Here is a 25,563-nt window from a genome sequence, read left to right on the forward strand (position 1 = left end):
CATTATTAAAATTTCTTTTTTCTTGAATCTCGCACTTCTATTTTCTAAACCTCTTGGTTCATAATTTGTGTAAATGATAAATGGAAGCAGGAGAACTTACTGAATGAAGTAAAACTGGTATTTTTTAGGATATGTTTTAATTTGTCTCGCTATGTCCTCATACACAGTGCTGAATAACCCAGAGAATTCCAGCACTTGCATACGTCTCTAAGTCTACCATCCAACCATCTAAGGGTTACTCAAGTCTTCATTTTTATAGTTCCATACTTTGCCTGTCCAACAGTACTTTTCAACAGTACCTGCCACCTGATAGGTATTTTGATTCTCTCTCTCTCTCTCTCTCTCTCTCTCTCTCTCTCTCTCTCTCTCTCTCTCTCTCTCTGTGAGGCAATGGTTTGATCCTTTAATAAAGAACTGTTGCATCTGAAAAATATTGGTCATAGACAGATTAGGAAAGTAATAATCTCCCCCTTAAAAATGACGTCTTGTCTCCATTAAAAAGCATTTGTTTGGCTGTCAATATGCCAAAGTAATAAGCTTCGGTATTACTGTGGGTTGTATTCTACAAAAAAAATTGTCCTAAACTAATGTGTAAAAAAAAAAAAATTACTCTACATGATCCTTGTACTACACACACACACACACACACACACACTCACACACTCACACACACTCTCTCTCTCTCTCTCTCTCTCTCTCTCTCTCTCTCTCTCTCTCTCTCTCTCGCTCTCTCGCTCTCTCGCTCTCTCTCTCTCTCTCTCTCTCTCTCTCTTTTGTTTTTAATTCTTTTTAGTTATAATTTTAAGGGATATACTGCTCTGAAGCATTTTTGCTAAGAGTAACAAAAGAAAATGCAGACCCTATAATTTTTCTTGAAAAATATTAGAAATAATGGAAACTACAATGATTTAGTCTATATTTTTTTATTTGGTGCTTTATCTTTGAGATGTTTGTAGCTGCTGTGTGCAGTATTGATTTGAATGGAGTTCAAAAACTGTTTGTCAAAACTGTACTGATGTGTTTTTAGTTTTTAAGTGTTATTTTAGTAAATGTTATTTCACTATAAATATAGATATTAAATGTTTTTTTTTTGTGTATTGTAAATGGGTAATTATAAATTCATGTGCAAGTCTAGATGCAGTTTAGTGTCCAGTATTTCTGTTGGATATGTGCATATGTATTATAGAATGTTGTAGAATACAGTATGTGCCAAATTTTTTTAGATCTTTTGAAATAGTAATAAGCTTCATGTATTATGAGATAAGGTTATTTAAAATTACAGCTTCTAGTATTTTTTTTTTTTATTAAGGGCATGATAATAGTTAAATATCCTTACCCTGTATTCAGTTTATTTAATTCGATTTAGTGTATTTTTAGCTCTCGATTCCTTTTTATCCTTGGTCAAGATGAGTACAAGTGATCTTATTTAAGTCTTTTTTCCATTTGGACATTATTTGTTGCCTCAGACTCAATATAGCTATTTTTAACTTTGTAGATGTGTAATAGTTACTATTAACTGTTACAAATTTATTTTACCTTTACATTTCAGGTTTGTTTGTAAGATTCACTGTTGCTGCTGTTGCTGAGGTGTCCTATTCATGTAAATATAAGCTCCTAGGACTAGACTATATCATTTAATTGTAAGGCTAGTTCCACTTAAGATTTATTAACAGGTAAATGGAGCGACAGTAATGCAGCATCACTCCACTTCACATCTAACCCAATATTAAATCTTGTGTGTTTCGTAAGTAAGAAGACATCAGGTGGAAGTTAAACCTACAGTACACACCAGTGTTATTAGCAAAAGTCAAATAAAAGTGCCCTGTACCTTGCAGGGATACATGGAAATGGCCAGTGTTTTGCTTAGCCTATTGGCAATTGGTTTTGGTGATAGTGCTGGATATGCCAAAAGTATCTTTAAACTGGTTCTTGGATTACTGTAATTAATAACCACCACCTGTATAAACTGTATTTCTCAGTACTGTACAGTAACAGATATCGAAGTGTTTTATTCGGACAAACTACTATTATTGTGAAAAGTATGAATTTTCCCTTATGTGAATTATAATGTGCAGGTTTGTCTTTCACAGCCCTAAAAACATGTTAATTAGCTCCAATGAAGTATACTTAACCTACCACTGTACAGTACTCTTCTTTATATTTTACTAATTTGTATTATTGTATTGTATATTTGGACAGGCTTGAAAACTTTCATTAAATATATATATATATATATATATATATATATATATATATATATATATATATATATATATATATATATATATATATATATATATATATATATATATTCTCTCTCTCTCTCTCTCTCTCTCTCTCTCTCTCTCTCTCTCTCTCTCTCTCTCTCTCTCTCTCTCTCTCTCTCTCTCTCTCAAGATTGACTAGAAATTCATGCAATTCTGAAACCTAGATACACACTGTATTGCAGGATATTGGTTTTCATTGTTACTTTAAATTTTGTCAAATAATCTTCCCTTTCATTAGTGAAAGTTCACTTATGTATTAGTAGTGTACTATACTGTACAAAGAATCATGGTTAGAATAGTTGCTATGTTCACTAGATTACTATTTTTTCAATGGTTAATGTCATACTTTGAATCAGAACATTAATTTTTAATCTTTTTTAGAATTACATTTATGAGTATATTTAGTGTTTGTGATTGCTTTCTCTACACAGCTAGTAAAAAATATAAGGCTATTGTCACTACAGTAATGCCAGGTTCATAAATGGGTAGGCAAGACAATTTTATACTTGCTAGTGTCAACCTATATCACAGCAATAGTACATTTGTATAACTAGGTTTCAGTACTGGACTCTTCACTATGACATTCAAGCACTGGGCAGAAACCATGTTATATTCATCTAAAACCTTTGCAAGGCTCTTATGTTGATTGTCTTATTCCCTGTGTTTGTACCAGATCTAGTCATGCTTAGGAGAGAGGCTGAACATGAATATGATCCTTTTGCATGTATATTGACACTGCATTCAGCCTTATCCAATATTTCTATGGGAGTTGTACTCATCACTGTAAAGAGTACTGCTTATGTGACTTCAAGTGGCACACTGTAAATGGTACTAAAGAATTTTTTTAAAGAATTTCTCCCGTCCCAGCTGCATTGCTTAAAGACAGTTTTCATATGTTCGCCATAGCACACACACACACTCTCCTCTTCTGTCTTCCCATTTAACTTTTATATTTTACATTGTTCCATTGTCAATTCTTGATTTTGAATAAACACTAAAGGTTTTCCATTAGTGTCTAGCAATAAGACTTGTGCTTTTGTTAAACTACTTTCAATAATCTTGTTAATCAATTTTACAATATATTTATTTAGTGAGATGCCCTCAGCAAAGTTAATCTATTGAGTTTTTGGGGTATTATGGTTGTAGAAATGTAGACTGTAATCTCAACTTTTTCTGCTGTCAATATATAAGTTTAAGAAGTTGTCAAATCTTATCACTGGAATGGTTTTAAGAATCAGGAAAAAAAGTTAAAGCTTCCTAGTAATAAGACTGGTTAATGTGAGTTTTCTTTTCAGGTAAGGCACCAGTGTCTTATGCTGTTTTTGTGAGGAGAATACTTTAATCTATTATGTGAAATTTTAATATGTTATTCTTACAGGGCCTGTATATGATCACATCAAGTTAATCAACTGTCTAATTCAAAGTAAAGTACTATAAAAAAGACAAGTACGGGTTGAAAAATAGCAAATATTGAGTCTGAGGCTTTCTTTAGTTTTCAAAATTGCGTTTGGTCATATATATATTGTTTTTAATTCAGGATCTGGTTCCCTGAGTACCGCGCAGAGTTATCCAACATTGACTTCTAGCACAACGTCGACTACCTCTACAACAACCACGGGTGCCACAGCATCCTCTACTACTAATCAGCCATCCACCAATCTTTCTTCTTTCCCTCATGGCTTGACAATGAGCCTCACCTCTACGTCCAGTGATTCAGAGCAAGTTAGTCTTGAGGTAAGTAAAAGTATCGCCCCTAGGCTTTGTTCAAGTTCCCGCCTCTTTAACGTGAACCCTCCAACAAAACTGCGCGTAATTCCCATTCTAGGATTTTATGGCTCGAGATAGTTTTGATATTTATTAAGGGGATTAGGACCAGTTTAGTTGAAGGGTTCATGTCAGAGTGGAAAGTACAGTATACAGTACAATAGCTGCTTGACACTTTCTTCCACTCTGTATATTGTAGACTACCATTCCCGACACCGGTGTTAGGCTCCCGTTATCAAATTCAATTTTTTCACTTCTCTCTAATCATGAAATTTTACTTCTTAGTAATTATTTATGTCAATGAAAAGTAGGGAATAAACTTTACTAAAGAGATGGAAACCCCCTGGTTACTGGCGTCAACCCAACTTGCTTTGGTTACTGGCGTCAACCCAACTTGCTTTGGTTACTGGCGTCAACCCAACTTGCTTTGGTTACTGGCGTCATCCCAACTTGCTTTGGTTACTGGCGTCATCCCAACTTGCTCTGGTTACTGGCATCATCCCAACTTGCTCTTGTTGCTGGCGTCATCCCAACTTGTTCTGGTTGCTGGCGTCATCCCAACTTGTTCTGGTTGCTGGCGTCATCCCAACTTGTTCTGGTTGCTGGCGTCATCCCAACTTGTTCTGGTTGCTGGCGTCATCCCAACTTGTTCTGGTTGCTGGCGTTAAATGTAATCTTTAATTTTTGCGTGACTAGATATGGAGACAGTAGAGCACTTATCTCCATTTACCTTAAAAATTTCAGGATGTTCTTTTCCTGGGATAGATGGTCTTGTTTACTTTATACTTTTCTGCCTTTATCAATTTCAGGACTCTCAATCATTAGCTGATCCCCCTGCAGTTGTACCTGATCTCCCTTTGGGGTGGCATCACAGTTGTCCTCTCTGCTTCAATAGTTGTTCAGCCATCATATGTTGAATAAGAAATAGTCTCTAGATGCTTATGGAGGTGTAGACCCAAATGGTATTTTTCCTTTGTTTTTTATAAAGACTGCAGATTTCTTAGCTCCAAAGTTGTGTAATTTTACGTAAGTTAGCAAAAGGAGGAGCTTTTAGCACGTTGAAGAATTGGTAATGTTACTCCTGTATGTAAATGTGTTTGTGGTATTAAGTCCAACTGATTACCGCCCTATTTCCATAACTCCCATATTTAAGTTTTTGAACGTCTTCTAGCAAAACGTCTTAATAGATTTGCTGAAGGTAATCGTATATTCCCTAGTTTGCATTTTGGTTTTCAGAAAGGCCTTGGAGCATGTGATGCCCTTCTTACAATCTCCAATGCTGTACAGAAATCCCTTGATTGTGGTTAGGAAGTTCGTATTATTGGCCTTGATTTTGGTGCTGCCTTTGACCGTGTTAATCATTAGGCCCTTGTTTTCAAACTCAAACAGTTGGGAGTGGGTGGGTTGTTTCTTAGCATTATTATTGATTTTTTAAGTAATAGATCTCAAAGAGTTGTTGTTGATGGGCACCATAGTGAGTATAGGAATGTGATATCCGGTGTCCCACAGAGTAGTGTTCTTGGCCCATTACTTTTCATACTATATACACATGACATGTGGTTTGGCCTAGAAAACAAGCTCGTTGCATATGCAGATGATGCTACTCTGTGTCAATTCCATCCCCTGAATGTAGATCTGGGGTTGCTGAATCCCTTAATAGAGATATAGTTAAAATTAGTGCATGTTGGAAAGTATGGAGTATGAAGTTGAATCCTAACAGAACTCAAAGTATGATTGTAAGTAGGTCAGGTACAGTGGCTCCTCAACATCCGGACATCAGTATTGATAATGTTTCTTTAACTTTGTATGACTTAAAATTCTAGGTGTGATGCTCGACAGCAAATTTACTTTTGAGAAATACATTAGGTCTGTCTTCTTAAATTGCCTAAAAAATTGGGTTATTGAGAAAGTATTTAAAGAGTTTCGGTGATCAATCTATTCGGAAGAAATGTTTTTAATTCTTTCGTTCTACCTTGTTTTGAGTATTGTTCTGCTGTTTGGTCTTCAGCTGTTGATTTTCATCTTAATTTGTTGGACGGATACTTACGGTCTATTAAATTTATTATTCCTGATCTATATATTAATCTTTGGCACAGTCGTTCAATTGATTCATTATGCATATTGCATAAGATTTTTCATAACTCTGACCATCCTTTACATTCAGATCTTCCTGGACAATTCCATCCTGTTCGTAATACTAGGCAGGCAGTTAATTCTAATAGCCAGGCCTTCTTCATCATGAGGCTCAATACTACCCAGTATTCTAGAAGTTTTATTCCAGCTGTGACCAAGTTGTGGATTGATCTTCCTAATCGGGTAGTTGCATCAGTAAAACTTCAAAAGTTCAAAGTTGCAGCAAATTTTGTTATGTTAAACAGGCTGACATAAGTTTTTCTATAGTTTATGTATGACATATCTGTTTTGACCTTGTTCCTGTTTTTAGAATGATTATTGTTAATTTGTTCTCATTTTTTTCTTTCCACACTGGGTTATTTTTCCCTATTGGAGCCCTTAGGCTTATAGCATCTTTCTTTTCCAACTAGGTTTGTAGCTTGGCTAGTAATAATAATAATGATAATAATAATAATAATAGAGCAAAAACAGTTTTCATACACAAACCCATTAACTGTAAGGGAACTTAGCACCCCCAATCCCCCCACACTTATGATAACCTGAGTAGGCTCAATGATATGAGGGTGGAAGTTGAGCACAAGGCTATTCGGGTTGAATGTGCACATTAGTCCTTCATGTAGTTATTGTGACAGGAATGCCATTTTACGATGGATTAGGCTATATTATTAGACATTATTATTAGTGGGTTTTGTTTAAATGTTTGTGTTGAAAAATATTGCACTTTGTTGATTATATCTTTTATATTGAAACTTAAAAAGGGATTCCTTTCTTTACATTGTTCCAGGCATTCATTAGGGGGTTAGAATCTCTTTGATTGACCGAAGAAAATATATTTACACACACACACACCTTCTGCTGCCCCCAGATAGCCAGGTTCTTGACTGACTGTCCTTATTTGTTTGCTAACTTTTTTTATACCTCCCATGTCTTGTTCTGCTTACTTTGATTTTTAATCATTGATTCATTAACATTTCAGTATATTAATGCTAGATTTATTTTGTCCATGTAGGATTTTCTGGAAAGCTGTCGTGCCAGTACACTCCTTGCAGAACTTACTGATGACGAACTTCCCGATCCAGATGACGATGAAAATGATGAGGATGACAATGATGACGATGATGATGATTACGAAGAGGAGGAAGAATGTTATGAAGTCAGTGTATGAATAATAAATGTGTGAAATCTGTTTTTGCTCAGTTATAAAATATGGCCCATATAAAGATTTTTATATAGTACTTTTTGGTTAAAGTTAGAATATTTTTTTAGTAATTGGTCTATGTAAATAAATAATTTTTTACATCATTGAAACTGATTTCAGTGTAAGATTTTACATTTTCAATTTGAGTTTCTTTGAACTAGTAATTCAACTTTACAAAGGATCTTATGTATTAAGTTTTCATTAACAGATACTGATTATGCATAGGTTTTTTCAAAAGCTTAATAATTAAATACATGGTGCAGAACAGTACAGTAGTGTCCATGTGGTGTTGATCATACTCTAATAATAATTTAGATCACGAATTTTGTGCAGGTGCGCAATGGCAAGAGACGAGGATGGGATGATGATTTTGTGATTAAAAGACAATTCCCAGCTTTAATACCTGCATTTGATCCAAGACCAGGTAGAACCAATGTAAACCAAACCCAGGGTAAGTGTTTAAATGATTATGAAAAGATACTGAAAATAATTTGTCCTTTTGTTTGCTCTTTATATAAGCAAAATATCTTTAATACCGTATGGCATAGGTTACGTTAGCAACAATCATGCCTTAGGCTATCTCAAATTTGTTTATCAATACAATACAAAGTAATTTTTGAGTATTATGCTATCTATATAAAACTACTACTAATAACTAAAGACTAACTAACCTGAAAGTTGTGCATAAGACATTGAGAGGGAAGTTTGTTGATCAACACACGCACACGTTTAGTACTGTATATGCTAGGCAATGAAATAACAATATCATGATAATTTACACAATAAGAAGTCTCAAAAAAGTACAGTTTCAAGGTAGCTATGATTTAAGACCAACAGTTAAGAAATTACTGTACTATATGGGTGAGCAAGACCAGTTTAGTAAATTAATATTTTTTTATAGTAATTTTTAATGTGTACACTGTAAAGTACAAGGGTAATTTAAATAATTTTTAAGGAATAAGTGAGAGATGAAAGTATTTTGACTGTTTTTAAAATGTTTACTCAAAAGTTTTGAGCTGGGAAAACCTGATAAAATGGGTTCAGGAAGTGGTTTTTATGTGTACTGTATTGTTGAATGTATTTTCAGACTTGGAGATTCCTGCACCTGGAACAGAGGATCAACTTGGTGATTCTCCAAGTGAGGTGTTGAGTGGACCTCGTTTGAGTTTAACTCTAAGAGGTCCAAACTTGCCTGGTATTCCTGATGTTGATGTACCAATAACAAAGAATACTTCTACTATATTTTCTGCCGTCCAAACTTTGGTCCATGCTGCCAATTTTCCATCCCGCCAAGAAAAGCTCAGACGCATTTGGGAGCCAACTTATACGTAAGCTCTTGAAACTTTTATGAAAATAGAATTTATTTTTGTTGTGTAGTTGAATTCCATATTACTCCTAATAATCTTTATACCAGGGTTGTCCGGAATGTTTTTATTTTTGAAGACAACTCCATTTGGGCTTCTTTTTTTAATGTAATCAGTAAGGAAATTATTAATTTAACACTATGAATGATAGCTAATTAGCTCAACTTGGCAAAATACTAGGTAATTTTAATTTAGCCTTTATACTCTATAAGAAAAATTTATATACAGTACAGTCAACTCTTGGTATTCACGAATTTCGTATTCGAAACTCTAATATCTGACACCAAAATTTAAGCTAAAAATTGCTAAACAAGGCAATTTAAAACTTTAAATTTTCTGCTTGAAATGGCCACGTACAAGGCAATGTTAAAAAGGGCAAGTCAGCACATGACATTTAGCATTAGAAGTCACCAAATAATACTGTACTGTACCATATTAACAATCGCCAAATAATACTGTACTGTACCATATTAATTCGCCATGTAATACTGTAACATACCATATTAACGATCGCTATATAATACTGTACCATACAATATTAACGATCGCCATATAATACTGTACCATACTATATTAACGATCGCCATTTAATACTGTACCATACCATATTTACAGTCGCCATATAATACTCTTCCATATCATATTAACAATCGCCATATAATACTGTACCATACCATATTAACACATTAACAATCTCCAAATAACGTTAGTCAAAATGTGATAGTTAAAAATGTCTAAATACAACGTAATTATAAAATGCACAAATCAAAACTTTAAATTAAATTGTAGAAATCTGTAAATAACTGTACACGTAAAAATAGCCAAATGTTAAAAGTCGTGAAATAATATAAATCAAAATATAAAATGTACCATTTGAAGCTGACAAATTCCCATAATGAAGTTACTGTAAGGGATTCAGAATTGAGTTTAGTCGTTCGTATTGTGTGTAATAGTCCCATAAAGTGCTGTGTAAAATCTCATGATAATACCTCCCAAAGGCTATTCCAAGTCTTGTGGCTGTAATATTACTTAGAGGCCTCGCAAGGTTATGAGCTTGGAACAGAAAATAAGACATACTTTGCTGTCATAACCAAGGACAGCAAACTGAAGGTATTGCGAGGGGTACAGGAGTGTCTGAATCTACATTTTCCTCTTACCATGAGCATCCTCCAGACTAAGAGTAAGGACATCTACTTTGAGTTGATGAAGGATGATATGGATACCAAGCCTTTCATTGCAAGCAGTGGCTGGTTTGCTAATTTGAAGAGCTGGCATTGTTTTCACAATGCAACATATAGTGGGGAGGCTGCATCTGCCAATTATCCAGCAGCTGAAGCTCACGTTAAGACACTGAAAGCATACATCACGAGAAATGGATACAGAAAGGAGCAATTTTTTTAATCTTGATGAAACTAATCTTTACTCATGTCATACATTTGATAGAATGTATATTTCTAAGGAGAAAGGGATAGCCAGGTTCCAAAGTAACACATTGCCATCCTGGTTAGCATGAATCTTGTTAGCCTTAAGCTGAAACCTGTCGTTATCTGTCAATCCAAGAAGCCATATTGCTTTAAAGAGGTGGTTATTGAAACCCTCCTTGTCTATAGTTTTATTTTACTAAGAAAGGATGGATGAATGTATATATCTGGGTCCTCTGCACTTCCTTCAGCTTGCACAGCAAGCTTAATAACTATTGTTGGGAAGTTAATGAAGACAAAAAGAATTTGCTATTGTGTGACTTTTCTTGTCTAAAGATATTTATTGTTAGTTCAGAATGCATCAACCATATGTTCAAAACTATCTACACCAGGATTTAGATGCTGAGGATTGGGCAAAAATGTTCAAATCCAAATGGACATGATTGTGATGTCATGAGGAAGGACTGGAACAGCTTTAACCTCAAGCAAGGTAATTACATACTTCATGAATCTTGGGAGTGAATTTCAGTGAAGTGATTCTAGGATCTTGGAGGAAACTGACCTGATATGCTTCTTGAATTGTTGGATTTTCTACAGTGGAGATGGTGCCGAGGAAAGAACTTGTGGTTCATGCCAGACAAGTTGGCTTTAATGATGTTAATGATAGAGAGGTCGATAAACAGCTGATATCGCACGAAAAGGATCTCTCGAAGGAGTTGTTGTTGCAGATGAAGAAGGAAATAAGGAATAAGCAGGGCGTAGAATGGAAGGATGTAGAGAAGGATGAAGATTTCAAGTATATTAATTTCAAGGATCCAGCTAGATTTGCTTAATCAACAAAGCCTTGTAAATCATGTAAGATAATGACTCTCAGCTAGAACTCAATTTTAGAAATAAAAAAAACAACAGAAATCCATTTCTGTTACTACAAAAAGCTGCTATTCTTAACCACAGCAATCAACATCTGAACTACTACCATTGACTTGTGGGCATTCTTACTATCTAGGTCTCCAAGGGAGCATCATTAAATGAGACACTATGCGAGGGTTATTGTAAAAAATTCTTTCCGAGGAATTAGATTCAAACAATGAAACACTTCTCCAACTCCTCCTCCTCTTCCTTTGTCTTCCACTCAGTAGAGTATGACACGCCATCATTTATTTGAAATAACTTTGGGGAAGTTTCTCTCCAAGCAAAATTTTTCAGAGCTTCATTTTTGCATGCTGTATGTACTTTTCTTTACTCTAAATGATGCTGTAGTAAAGCACTGCAATATTTTTGTGTAAAACAGCATTACATTCCATGGGAAGTTCTTTTGAGATTGTGTAAAAATAACACACTCTTGCAGAGGGAGGGAGTGTGATTAATTCTAATCCCTGGGTATTAGATATGATAATGTGTAGTTTAGTTATTTATTTTCTGTAAAATATAGTTTTTAATTATGAGGTCCACATTAGATACACATTATGTATTCTTATAGGAAATTTTTTTATATCCACGAATTTGGTACGAAGTAGTTGTCAGAAACTAATTAATCGTGGCTAACGAGTGTTGACTAGTATTTAGTATGTTAAAGGATAATTTATTCCAGTCAATTAGTTTTGTTTGGTTTTCTGATAAGAGCTGAGATTTCTATAATGTCCTAGTGAAGAGGGTTACCCTCTGTTTTGACCTGTTTTGGGAAAACACTTTTGCAACATTCTTCTCTTTTTTTAGGCTTATTTATGGTGAAGCTAGAGAAGATGAGGGGAATGAAGGGGAAACATCAGGCCTTCAGCAACTCCATCGCCGTAGTTCACGCACCAACATTTTGACAGAGGCTGTTAGAAGTGGATCCCTCTCTAGCACCATTACCAGTTCATCTGGAGATCCTTCTGTTGAAGATGTTTTACAACTTCTCCGTCAATTATTTATTTTAACTAGTGAAGATCATGTTCAAGCTGGTAAGTATTGAGGTTTTGAAGGTATCTAGCAAAAAAAGTATGTTTGTCAAAATGGTCAATTTTTTCAATAAGCACCAATTTTTTCCCAAAGAGGAGTAAGATATCCTTAAGTTGTTTCAACGTTATCTCTTATTATTTTCAGAAAAAGCAATAACTTTAATGGGGTCATTTGGTGTCAAGTGTGAAGAATTTGAATCCAAAAAAGTAGGAAATAAACTAGTCCAACAAGTAAGTATTGTAATGCATTTTATTGATTATTAAATCCTTTGCATATATCACTAAAATTTTTATTTTTTCTTTTCTTTTTCCTAGTATATTATAGAAATTTTCTTTTTTCAATATTAATCTTACCCGATAATCATGTAGCTGTCAACTCTGTTGCCGACAGAAATCTACGGTCGGGATACGCCAGCGATCGCTATACAGGTGGGGGTGAACACAACAGCGCCATCTGTGGTCAGGTACTCCAGTACTTCTTGTCAACACCACCTCAATTTTTCCTCTGTCGTGCCTCCGGCTAGACCTACATGGATACGCTGTTGATTCTGGAGTTATTGCTCACGATTTGGTGATGTATTTGCTCTAGAGTTTAGCCTTCGCTATTCAGGAAGCTTTATCATTAGCTTAGCAAGTTTTTGGAATTAATTTGATTTAATTTTTGATTTAATTTTGGTGACGAAGAGAGTATGAACTCTTTCACTTTTAATGGCCGACCCTTCCCTTAGACGGAAGTGTTGGTGTCGAAGAGAGTATAGACTCTCTTTCTTAATTTTGCTTAACAAAAGTTATAGATTTATTTTATATCTCTCCGCCTTTTTTAGGCCTCTTCGATTAATTTCCTTTTATTATAAACTTATTAAAATTAATTTTTATATTTGTTTATATTCGACCTTTCCTAATAGTAGGCGGTCTTTTCTTGGAACCGAAGTTAATTAACATTGAGCCCGTCATTTCGTTTTTACCTGTTAACATATTATGCTATTTTAATGTTTTTGAAAGAATTTCTTTGATAGTCTCGTACTGTTTTCAAAGTTGAACTAACGTTTTGTTTTGTCTCTGCAGTTGTTGACGTTCAGAACGTTCAACTTGCGCTCTATTGTTACGATAGAGAGAGAGTATTCACGGTGTCACGTTGCAGTAAGAGTAAACCGATTCTAGCGTTTTGTTCATTCTTTCTTAGCTTAAATGGTTTTAATTCTAATAAAGGAACTTTTTATTTGGGAAATCTTTCAGTTTTTTTCCTTTAACAATAATATGTTTTAACGATATATATAATTGGGCTCATCTCTCAGGTTCTAAGTCAAGAGAGAGAGAGAGAGAGATAGAGACGGAGGGAGAGAGAGAGAGGAGGATAAACGTTTCGTTCAAGCGGGTAACGTTGTTATCGTTTTTGCTCTTCTCCCTAGTCTCTTTAGGGGAAGAAGGTAAACGTTTCTAGAGTTTTTTTCTTGTTCCCAGGCTTTATGCGGTGAGAGATTTTAAACGTAGTTTATTTGATCTAGTGTTTAGTCTCTTTTCCAGCCACTGAATTATTTATCTTTCATTATGTTTTTCTGTTACATTGTAATACTGTTTTCGCAATTACTAACTTTTAATGAAGGATAGAATTGCGTGTTTCAGGTACAAACCACTTAGTTTCGAGTTCAGTGAAATAAGTGCAAACAGAAAATCAAAAGTGATAAAGTGATAAGCGCAAAGTGTTACAGTGTTGCGTTCGAGGGTTCGTCTGTTCGTGCCAGTTGTTCGCCTAGTCTGGGACCTCTTACAAGCTCCCAAGCAGGGGAGAAGTAACGTCGAAGGACTTATGGGTTCATCAGGCCTTGATCGACGAACAGACGTTTCCCTCCGTGGTTTCGGGTGTAACCAACTCACGTAGCCGACGTGATCACCCCACCCACACAAAGACGAGAGAGCCCATTTATTCCTCGTCTGCGGAAGAGGTTTCTCGCAGAAACCATGGACCAAATCTTGCAGCTTTTAAGTGCAAGTCGGTCCCTTCCGCGCAAGTCCAACTCCTAGGTGGAGCCATTAGCACTGGGTCAGTTCGGACTTGCTGCAGTACGACAACTGCACACCTCCCAGAGAGGCAAGGTGGTACCGCAACAGGCAGTAACTCCGTCTGTTGCCGCACCAGCTGTTTTAGACCCTCAGTCTCAACGGACAGTAGCTCCGTTTGTTGTTGTCTTTCTTAGACTCTAGTGGTCTATGCTGCAGACAATGCAGTCTCAGCTTGCGGTGTTGATGCAGGAGTTTCAGGCAGAGAAGGTTTGCACACCTCCTCCTGCGAGCGCTCCTCCACCTCTGCGCAGTCCACCCTGCCAGACGTATGATGTTGAGGCTCCTCCTGCCTCCATGCGTGAGCTGCCGCATTGGGAGTTGCCAGGTACCAGCGCTATGCAGCAACCTCCACTTTCCTTGAGGCAAGAGCCTCTTGCTATGCGGCAACCTCCTCAACCCTTGAGGCAGGAGCCTCATGCTTTGCAGCAACCTCCTCTTCCCTTGAGGCAGGAGCCTCATGCGTTGCGGCAACCTCCTCCATCCTTGAGGCAGCAGCCTCATGCGTTGCAGCAACCTCCACCATCCTTGAGGCAGCAGCCTCAGGCTATGCGGCAACCGCCTCAACTCTTGAGGCAAGAGCCTCAACTCTTGAGGCAAGAGCCTCAACTCTTGAGGCAAGAGCCTCAACTCTTGAGGCAAGAGCCTCAACTCTTGAGGCAAGAGCCTCAACTCTTGAGGCAAGAGCCTCAACTCTTGAGGCAAGAGCCTCAACTCTTGAGGCAAGAGCCTCAACTCTTGAGGCAAGAGCCTCAACTCTTGAGGCAAGAGCCTCAACTCTTGAGGCAAGAGCCTCAACTCTTGAGGCAAGAGCCTCAACTCTTGAGGCAAGAGCCTCAACTCTTGAGGCAAGAGCCTCAACTCTTGAGGCAAGAGCCTCAACTCTTGAGGCAAGAGCCTCAACTCTTGAGGCAAGAGCCTCAACTCTTGAGGCAAGAGCCTCAACTCTTGAGGCAAGAGCCTCTCTCTGCGCAGCTACCTCCTCAACCCTTGAGGCAGACGCAACTCTTGAGGCAGGAACCTCATGCTATGCGGCAACCTCCTCTAACCATGAGGCAGGAGCCTCATGCTATGAGGAGCCTCATGCTATGCGGTATCCTCCTCAAACCATGAGGCAGGAGCCTCATGCTATGCGGCATCCTCCTCAACCCATGAGGCAGGAGCCTCATGCTATGAGGAGCCTCATGCTATGCGGCATCCTCCTCAACCCATGAGGCAGGGACCTCATGCTATGAGGAGCCTCATGCTATGCGGCATCCTCCTCAACCCATGAGGCAGGAGCCTCATGCTATGCGGCATCCTCCTCAACCCATGAGGCAGGAGCCTCATGCTATGAGGAGCCTCATGCTATGCGGCATCCTCCTCAACCCATGAGGCAGGGACCTCATGCTATGAGGAGCCTCATACCATGCAGCATGAGCCTCATACCATGCAGCATGAGCCTCATCCCATGCAGCATGAGCCTCATACCATGCAGCATGAGCCTCATCCCATGCAGCATGAGCCTCATCCCATGCAGCATAAGCTGCACGCCATGCAACATGCTCTGCTTACCTTACAGCATGCTCTACATACAGCATGCTCTGCATACAGCATGCTCTGCATACCTTACCGCATGCTCCTCAGTCACACATCTTTGGTTGTTGCCAACTCACTAGACTGTCAAGCAGTTTCATAACGTTGCCTTCTAGTCTGCTGCTTTTGCACCAGTGAAACCCTCACTGAGAGAACTTAGCTTTTCTCGGATATGGTTCCTGTAGATGAGAAAGTGCTATTCTCCCTCCTTCTGATATTCCCTTGAGGACTCTGTCATTTGGAAAGGAGCCTTTAGCTGCTTAGCCTCCTATGGACTTTTATTTAAGCATAACATGCTTCCAGGGAGGGTAATGGTTCCACTTCAGTCGCTAACCCCGTCTGTTACCACACCTGCTCCCATAGACCTTGAGCTTTGTTGCAAGACATGCAGTCCAAGCTTAGTCCTTGTTAGAGGATTTTTTGTTTACGGAGTCAGTGTGTCACTGGGAAGACGTTCAACAACCAGCAGAAGTGACTTGTTGTGACGCAGTGCGGCAACCTCAGCAGCCCGATAAGGAGTTGTCTGTACGACCCAGACAGTCTAGACAGCTTCGGGTTGTCGCTGTACTTCCTCGCTTCCCCATGTGCAGCAGTACCATGATCTTGTGTCCGGCTCCGTCAGACGACTGGCTTTTAAGAGCTCCCACAAGTCGTCGCTGTCTGGAGATTCTCAGATGGACTATGGATCTGACCAAGGAACTGGGCCTCCTGGTCAATTTTGAGGAGTCCCAGCTCGTCCCATCCCAGACCATTGTCTACCTGGGTATGGATCTTCAGAGTCGAGCTTTTCGGGCTTTTCCGTCGGCCCCAAGGATCTTCCAAGCCCTAGAATGCATCCAGAGCATGCTGAGAAGGAACCGATGCTCAGTCAGGTAGTGGATGAGTCTAACAGGGACACTCATCGCTGGCCCTGTTCATCGAGTTAGGGAGACGCCACCTCCGCCCCCTTCAGTATCATCTAGCGGCTCTCTGGATAAAGGACATGACGCTAGAGACGGTCTCAGTTCCTGTTTCCGAAGAGAGGAGGTCTACTCTCACGTGGTGAAAGAACAGCTTTCTTCTCAAGGAAGTCTACCTTTGGCTGTTCAGAAACCCGACCGCCGTCTCTTCTCTGACGCATCAGACACGGGCTGGGGTGCGACTTTGGACGGACAGGAATGCTCGGGAACATGGAATCAGGAGCTAAGGACACTTCACATCTATTGCAAGGAGCTGTTGGCGGTTCATCTGGCCTTGATAAACTTCAAGTCCCTCCAGCTTAACAAGGTGGTGGAGGTGGACTCTGACAACACCACAGCCTTGGCTTACATCTCCAAGCAGGGAGGGACTCATTCGTGGAAGTTGTTCTAGATCGCAAGGGACCTCCTCATCTGGTCAAAAGATCGAAAGCTCACGCTGGTAACGAGGTTCATTCAGGGCGATATGAATGTCATGGCAGATCGCCTTAGCCGGAAGGGTCAGGTCATCCCCACAGAGTGGACCCTTCACAAGAATGTTTGCAGCAGACTTTGGGCCCTGTGGGGTCAGCCAACCATAGATCTGTTCGCTACCTCGATAACCTAGAGGCTCCCGTTGTATTGTTCTCCGATTCCAGACCCAGCAGCAGTTCACGTGGATGCTTTTCTGCTGGATTGGTCCCATCTCGACCTGTATGCATTCCCGCCGTTCAAGATTGTCAACAGGGTACTTCAGAAGTTCGCCTCTCGCAAAGGGACACAGCTGACGTTGGTTGGCTCCGCTCTGGCCCGCGAGATAATGGTTTATAGAGGTACTGCAATGGCTGGTCGACATTCCCAGGACTCTTCCTCTAGGAGTGGACCTTCTACGTCTACCTCACGTAAAGAAGGTACACCCAAACCTCCACGCTCTTCGTCTGACTGCCTTCAGACTTTCGAAAGACTCTCAAGAGCTAGGGGCTTTTCGAAGGAGGCAGCCAGAGCGATTGCCAGAGCAAGGAGGACATCCACTAGGGGCTTTTCGAAGGAGGCAGCCAGAGCGATTGCCAGAGCAAGGAGGACATCCACTCTTAGAGTCTATCAGTCTAAAGGGGAAGTCTTCCGAAGCTGGTACAAGGCCAATGCAGTTTCCTCAACCAGTACCACTGTAACCCAGATTGCTGACTTCCTGTTACATCTAAGGAACGTAAGATCCCTTTCAGCTCCTACGATTAAGGGTTACAGAAGTATGTTGGCAGCGGTTTTACGCCACACAGGCTTGGATCTTTCCACCAACAAAGATCTACAGGAACTCCTTAGGTCTTTTGAGACCTCAAAGGAACGTCGGTTGTCCACTCCAGGCTGGAATCTAGACGTGGTCCTAAGGTTCCTTATGTCATCAAGATTTGAACCTCTCCAATCAGCCTCTTTTAAGGACCTCACTTTAAAAACACTTTTCCTCGTGTGCTTGACAACAGCTAAAAGAGTAAGTGAGATCCACGCCTTCAGCAGGAACATAGTTTTCACATCTGAAACGGCTACATGTTCCTTGCAGCTCGGTTTTTTGCTAAACGAGCTTCCTTCACGTCCTTGGCCTAAGTCGTTCGAGATCCCAAGCCTGTCCAACTTGGTGGGGGACGAACTGGAGAGAGTACTTTGCCCAGTTAGAGCTCTTAGGTACTATCTAAAAAGGTCATAACCTTTACGAGGACAATCAGAAGCCTTATGGTGTGATATCAAGAAGCCTTCTCTTCCAAGGTCTAAGAACTCAGTTTCTTACCTATTCAGGCTCCTGATTAGGGAAGCACATTCTCATCTGAAGGAAGAAGACCTTGCTTTGCTGAAGGTAAGGACACATGAAGTGAGAGCTGTGGCTACTTCAGTGGCCTTCAAACAGAACCGTTCTCTGCAGAGTGTTATGGATGCAACCTATTGGAGAAGCAAGTCAGTGTTCGCATCATTCTATCTCAAAGATGTCCAGTCTCTTTACGAGAACTGCTACACCCTGGGGCCATTCGTAGCAACGAATACAGTAGTAGGCGGGGGCTCAGCCACTACATTCCCATAATCCCATAACCCTTTTAACCTTTCTCTTGAATACTTTTTATGGGTTGTACGGTCGGCTAAGAAGCCTTCCACATCCTTGTTGATTTGGCGGGTGGTCAATTCTTTCTTGAGAAGCGCCGAGGTTAAAGGTTGTGATGAGGTCCTTTAGTATGGGTTGCAGCCCTTTATACTTCAGCACCTAAGAGTCGTTCAGCATCCTAAGAGGACCGCTACGCTCAGTAAGGAAGACGTACTTAATAAAGGCAGAGTAATGGTTCAAGTCGTCTTCCTTACCAGGTACTTATTTATTTTATGTTATTTTTTAATAACTAATAAAATAAAATACGGGATACTTAGCTTCTTTGTTAACATGTATGCTGGTCTCCACCCACCACCCTGGGTGTGAATCAGCTACATGATTATCGGGTAAGATTAATATTGAAAAATGTTATTTTCATTAGTAAAATAAATTTTTGAATATACTTACCCAATAATCATGATTTAATTGACCCACCCTTCCTCCCCATAGAGAACCAGTGGACCGAGGAAAAAATTGAGGTGGTGTTGACAAGAAGTACTGGAGTACCTGACCACAGATGGCGCTGTTGTGTTCACCCCCACCTGTATAGCGATCGCTGGCGTATCCCGACCGTAGATTTCTGTCTGCAACAGAGTTGACAGCTACATGATTATCGGGTAAGTATATTCAAAAATTTATTTTACTAATGAAAATAACATTTTTCATTTAAATCTACTGTTTATTTAAAGCTGATGACAAAATCTTTACCCTAATCAAGAAAATATTTGGTATTTGTGCACCAAATTTTTTTGAAATAAAAATTCTTTCAAAACTTTAAAAAAAAAAAAAAAAAAAGATAAATCGCTCCTTTCAATGTTTGCTTGTCACCTGTTAGTAGTGTTAATTATCTGTAGCATGTAACATCCTGTAAATGGCATCTGTACAATACAAATTCTTGTAACAAAGCATATAGTATTTTATGGTTAAAACTTGTATTGATAATTGTGAATTATGGCTTAATGTCTTGATAAGTACCATAGTTTAACCTTTTGTACTGCAATTTTGATAAGCCAAACATACTTAAACCTTCAGTGCCATTCCATTAACTATTGGCTTGCATGATGCACTATAGGCATTATGTAAGGGTCTTTGGAGCATTCCTTCAGCTTTTACCTGCTCTTTCTTTATAGCCTTCCAATTATCTCTGTTCTCACTTTCTTTCTTCCATTTTCTATACAACCTCTTGTAACATTCCTCAAAGATTAATTAGGATTTTACCCTAGATGCTATTAGGTGCTTGAATGGCTGCACAGGCCCCGGCACTGGATTATTTAGTTTAAATTCAATCCCTTAGTTGTTAAACTAATGGTGATATCAGTAATTTTGAGCAACTGCAGTAGTATGGCACCTTGTTGCTATTTATGGTTTAGATATTTATGGTTTACATTAAATTGATTTCAGAATTAATTTCACTTTAATACTGTACAGGTAAATTTCAATATTTTACAGGTAGGGGAAGCTGTTGTATTAGCTTGTGGAGCATTGCCATCATGGTGTGAAGATCTCACATATGCTACTCCTATGCTGTTTCCATTTGAAACTAGACATCTCTATTTTAACTGTACAGCTTTTGGTCCAGAAAGGTAATTATATTTCAATGGAGATGTGGTTTTCTATGTACAATAATGCATTAGTACATCCAATAATACTGATTAAAGTTATTTACAGAGATTTTTTTAGGACCAATACTTTGTGATTAATCTAGGCCTTTTTTTTGTGAACTTCATTTGGCTCTTGTTTTAATTTTAGGTCTCTAGTTTGGTTACAAAGTCAGAGAGATGTGAGTGTTGAGAGACGAGGAGGCTTAAGAAGGGATGATCCACATGAATATAGAGTTGGCAGATTAAAACATGAAAGAGTGACGGTTCCTAGAGGACCTGATCTACTTCAATGGGCTCAACAGGTAAGTTATTGAACTTGTGTTTTTTTTCGTTATATAAAAACTTTCAGTACCTCGTGTATAGTAAGTACCTTGTTGTCGGGTTATTTTGTGCAAACATTTCGCATTGGAGGTTTTTTGACCTGTAACGTCATAAAATTGCTTGTAGTGTGTTATTACCATTAGTGTGTCATAATTCAAAGTCTTTGCAGCGTCCTTTTTGGCCGCTAGCTGCCATTTTTTTAGCCTTCTACTACTTTCTCATCATACTTCCTTTATTCCACCTTGCAGTCCAGCCCCTCAAAATTTCCTTCTTATTAAAACTGCAGTGTTTTCTCCAGTGCATGTTGGTGCTGAATGGCCTCCCAGGCTCCAATTCCATTCAGTATAGCCCTAATTCATAATTCCTATAAATCCAGCATCCAAAGGTTGAAATACTGCCAATATCAATTGTTATTGAGGTTTGTTCTAAAATATTCAAGCTCATGGAATTAATTTTTGAGTCCAGTTTCCAATTTTCCATTATATATGGGCTGAGATTTTCAAATTGAACATTATTCACATACAGTCCATGACCCCAAGGGTTTAAGTTTTGGGGGTAGTATTGATATACTTAACCCTTTTACCCCCAAAGGACGTACTGGTACGTTTCACAAAAGCCATCCCTTTACCCCCATGGAGGTACCGGTACGTCCTTGTAAAAAAACGCTATAATTTTTTTTTTTTTTCATATTTTTGATAATTTTTTGAGAAAATTCAGGCATTTTCCAAGAGAATGAGACCAACCTGACGTCTCTATGACAAAAATTAAGGCTGTTAGAGCAATTTGAAAAAAATTACTGCAAAATGTGCTGGGAAAAAATAACCCCATGGGGGTTAAGGGTTGGAAATTTCCAAATAGCCTGGGGGTATAGGGTTAAGAAATTGATAACATACAATAACTGTACAGATTTTATCTCTGCGCGCGCACATACACACTCCTGATTGGCCTGCCACCAGTCTTCACTTGTGAATATAGTATCATGGTAAAATAACATCATAGGATTGGAAGTCTTCCAATGTATTTTATTCTTTGTATTGCTCATCTAAAGTTTCTCATTAATTTATCAAATTCCTTTTTAAGGTTCAAAAATATTTGGCATAATCGGTTATTTTTGTAATGTACTTACTTAGCAGTTTTATTGCATAGACCCTTGCTGTCATTTAAAAACATTGACAGGAAACCTAAGTGATTTTTCATTCAGCTCCTTTTCAACATTTTCATAGCAAGCTCTCACACTTTTAATTCCTTTGAATCTATTATTGTAGTTATTCCTATTGAATTTATATAACTTTATTGGAAGGGCTTCTTTGAGTTTTATCACTTCATTATGGATGATATTGTAGTAGTGCACTGTCTTATGAATGACTCGCGAGACGAGTACTGTTCTACCTTCTGATCCTGCTATTCAAGAAATAATAAAGATTCCTCAATTGAACGAAACATTTCTGCCATCAACTTTGTTTAGAAAGACTTCAGTTCCTAATTTATTGTTGTTTGGGAGCCAGGTGCATTTAATTTTCCCTTTTTGGGAAAAAAAAATTGCTTATTTTGAATGGTTGGTACTGTTGAGAGAGAGACAAAAGCCTATTTCTTAAGTAATGCATTCTTGGGGTTTATAGGGTCTGAGACCCCAAGTACCTGGCAAAATAGTTTTATCTAAACTCTATTTAGAACAATGCTGAAATTTATTTGTAGTATTAGGTTTTAATATAGGTGAGAAATTTGGCACCAATAAAATTCTGGTCTGGGATTTCCAATTAAGAAAAGATATCGAAGGAACCAAGGTGTTTCAATTACACTTTCAAGATTAAAATTGAAACTTGCACTGATTCATACACTTCTGTTACTTTTTCAAAATATATAACCTAAGAAAAGATTTTAACTGGCATTCTTGCTTAAGAACAGTTTACCAAGGAGATCTATATGATTATATAACTTAATTTATAGCAAGGAGACATTAAATTTAGAATACAATAACATCAAAGCATACATTGCACTGAATAACAACCTTAAATATACATGAAGATAATCATAGCTACTAGGAAAAAAGTATTACTAGGTATGCAGTTAATTCAAAGTCATGCCTTCTCCATCGTAAGGCACAATATTCAAGATTTATTTCAGCTGTGACCAGATTGTGGAATGAAATTCGTAATCCGATGGTTGAATCGGTAGAAATCCAAACATTTAGTAAATTCTTTTCTGTTGAACAGATTGTCTCATTTCATAGTTTATACAGTATATGACAGATCCTTTTTTATATTGTTACTGATCTTGAAGTATTTTATATTGATGTATAATTTATTTTCTTTCCTCACTTAACCTGTTTATTTGGACTGTGACACTTGTCACTGAATCTAATAACCTTGAAAACTTTTAAATCATCTCGTGAAGAGCAATATAGGTACTTTACTGTAATCTTGAAGCCAAATATAACAGTAGTGCAGTTCACTATTGTATTGACAGGTATGCAAGTAAGTATTTAGTGGAATATAGTTTGAACTGAAAATTAATTTTATTTATACAGTATTGAATTTTATAAATTGGCAATCTTTTTAGATTTTTAATGCAATGTAGCTGAATGTCCCAGCTTGCCAGGTCTGGTCTTTGAAGTCAAAATCCTGCAATCCATTGAGTCTTTGAGGAGTTATAATTGACTGTCTCTGGACAGATTGAGATAATGCTTTGTCCCACTGCTTAACTGTTATAAATTTCATACGTCCTGCATCACGATGGGGTTTGTCTTTCTCCCTCTAGCTGCTCACTTTTTTTTTTCCCTTATACTGTACCTCTGTTCTTGCTGCTTCTGTCTTCCCATTCAACTTCTAAACTTTTCCTTCATGGTGATACTGCCATGTTTTCTCCTTTGTAAAAGGGTACTGAATGGCCTTTAAGGCCTCAACGCCAGGTTTTTCTGGCCCAATTTCATAAATTCAATAAATACATATCTTCTGCACATATTTGTTTTTATATATACTGTTCTAAAGGAAAGACAATGGTTTTTACATCATATCATAAGTTGTTATAGATGACCCTGTTGAGTAGCTGAGCATTTGTATGGTAGCAGATTGATCCCTGCCTGGGATCATGAGTTTTAAGCTGTTTAATGGGGAGGCCACTGCTGTGGTTGGGCACCACAGTGGGTGGTTGGGCTTGCCTGACTGATGTTATGGTGAGCATCTATTCTGATGAAACTGGAACTGAAGCCAGACACCTTTAACCTTTATTGTGCTTAGTTTCTATGAACCTCCCATCACTGGTTATTTTTTTAAACTGAATTTTTAAATATATTTTTAATTTCTACTATGATTCAAATATTTCAGTGTACTGCATGACTGTACTGGTCTCAGTGTATGGCCTCTGGCTTAGATTTTATAATCCAGTCCAATTACCTTGTTGTATTCAATCCAATTAACTTTTAGGATTTAAACAATAGTTTTTTTTTTCTGAATGAAAGAAGTTGCTCATAAAAATTGACCAATGGAGGAAAGTGAAATGGGTAGCTATTCCATCCATCCAAAATTGTTGGTTATCTAAACAAATTCAAGTCTACTTTTCTTCTGACTGTAATTCTTAGTTATTCTAGGCATTCATAGTAATTCATCTTAGTCATTACCAAATATTGATTTACTGTTGGGAGATTAAAATATGGATTTAATACACATTTGTAATAAGTAAGGTGATATTTTGTTGTTGAATATCATAAACTATAAAATGTAAAGGAATTTCATCTTTTATCATCTTTTAAATACAGGGTGAAATGTGAAATTAATTGACAGAAGTAGGAAAGAATTTTTATTACTGTAATCTGCCATGTATGCATGTTCGTGCTGCTTAATTCATGTTTCTCATAGCCATTTATATGTAAGCCATTTATATGTAACTGCTTTTTGACAGGTCATGCGTGTTCATGCCAGTCGCAAGTCAATTTTGGAGGTTGAGTTTCGTGAAGAGGAGGGCACTGGTCTTGGTCCCACCCTGGAATTTTATGCTTTAGTGGCTGGGGAACTTCAGCGTGCGGACTTGGCTATGTGGTTATGTGATGACCAGACTGCTGATCCCATCACCCCACCTGCTCTTGACGGAGGAAATGGAAATGGAGATTCAATTACTAGGCCACCGGGCTATTATATACGTCGTCAAGGAGGACTGTTTCCTGCTCCTCTTCCTCAAGATAGTTCGTTATGTGACCAAGCGGTTAAATTATTCCATTTCCTTGGAGTGTTTTCAGCTAAAACACTCCAAGACAACCGACTTGTTGACTTGCCATTATCCCGTCCCTTCCTCAAGCTCATGTGTCATGGTGAGTTTGCTAATGTGAAGGACCGAAGCATTGCGCTTAGCTCAACTAAACCACGAGGTGGTTTCTCCTCACTACCAGCAGAGGAAGATCTAATGACATCTTCCATCATCAGTGAGGAGAGTGAAAAAGAATTGGAACTTGATCCTCCAAAGTATCGTTTGGCAGACACACAACCATGGTAAGGACTTTTAACTGTTATCTTTATCAAATTCAACTGTGCAAGGATGTTTTTTTACTTTATAAGAAGTTGTAGTTTATCAACCTCAATGATATTCTAAAGACTTGCGCTTTTGTTGGGTTAAGAATAAGTAGTTGGCCTTTAATTTTCACAGGTATTAGGGAATAGATAACATAAAATAAGTACAATAAGCAAATATATACTATACTTATAATTAAACAGGAACACATTTCCTTATGAAAATATAAAAAAAAAAATCTTACCAGAAAAGATATAAAAACAATTGTATGCTGATTTATATCAAATGCAGTAATGTATTTATAACTAAAGTATATACTGAAATGAGAAATAACAGAAAAGACAAAAGACCATTATTTCAC

The 25,563-nt window shown here is 38.0% G+C and overlaps 1 protein-coding gene across 15 annotated transcripts in view; it reads left to right on the forward strand.

The window, feature by feature from the left end:
• The window catches only part of Ufd4 (ubiquitin fusion-degradation 4-like), a 217,093-nt gene that overhangs the window by 183,648 nt on the left and 7,882 nt on the right, over positions 1 to 25,563 (forward strand). For 13 of the 15 annotated variants that reach the window (XM_068372086.1, XM_068372084.1, XM_068372087.1 and 10 more), the window contains 9 exons: positions 3,805 to 4,001; positions 7,174 to 7,317; positions 7,678 to 7,813; positions 8,450 to 8,690; positions 11,864 to 12,090; positions 12,233 to 12,318; positions 20,230 to 20,363; positions 20,530 to 20,683; positions 24,600 to 25,183. In XM_068372086.1, coding sequence (XP_068228187.1) covers positions 3,805 to 4,001; positions 7,174 to 7,317; positions 7,678 to 7,813; positions 8,450 to 8,690; positions 11,864 to 12,090; positions 12,233 to 12,318; positions 20,230 to 20,363; positions 20,530 to 20,683; positions 24,600 to 25,183 — 1,903 coding nt within the window. The remainder of the gene's footprint in view (positions 1 to 3,804; positions 4,002 to 7,173; positions 7,318 to 7,677; positions 7,814 to 8,449; positions 8,691 to 11,863; positions 12,091 to 12,232; positions 12,319 to 20,229; positions 20,364 to 20,529; positions 20,684 to 24,599; positions 25,184 to 25,563) is intronic. The other 2 variants (XM_068372092.1, XM_068372096.1) reach the window with 1 other exon arrangement.

Source organism: Palaemon carinicauda, chromosome 4, assembly GCF_036898095.1.
Source record: "Palaemon carinicauda isolate YSFRI2023 chromosome 4, ASM3689809v2, whole genome shotgun sequence".
Taxonomy (NCBI): domain Eukaryota; kingdom Metazoa; phylum Arthropoda; class Malacostraca; order Decapoda; family Palaemonidae; genus Palaemon; species Palaemon carinicauda.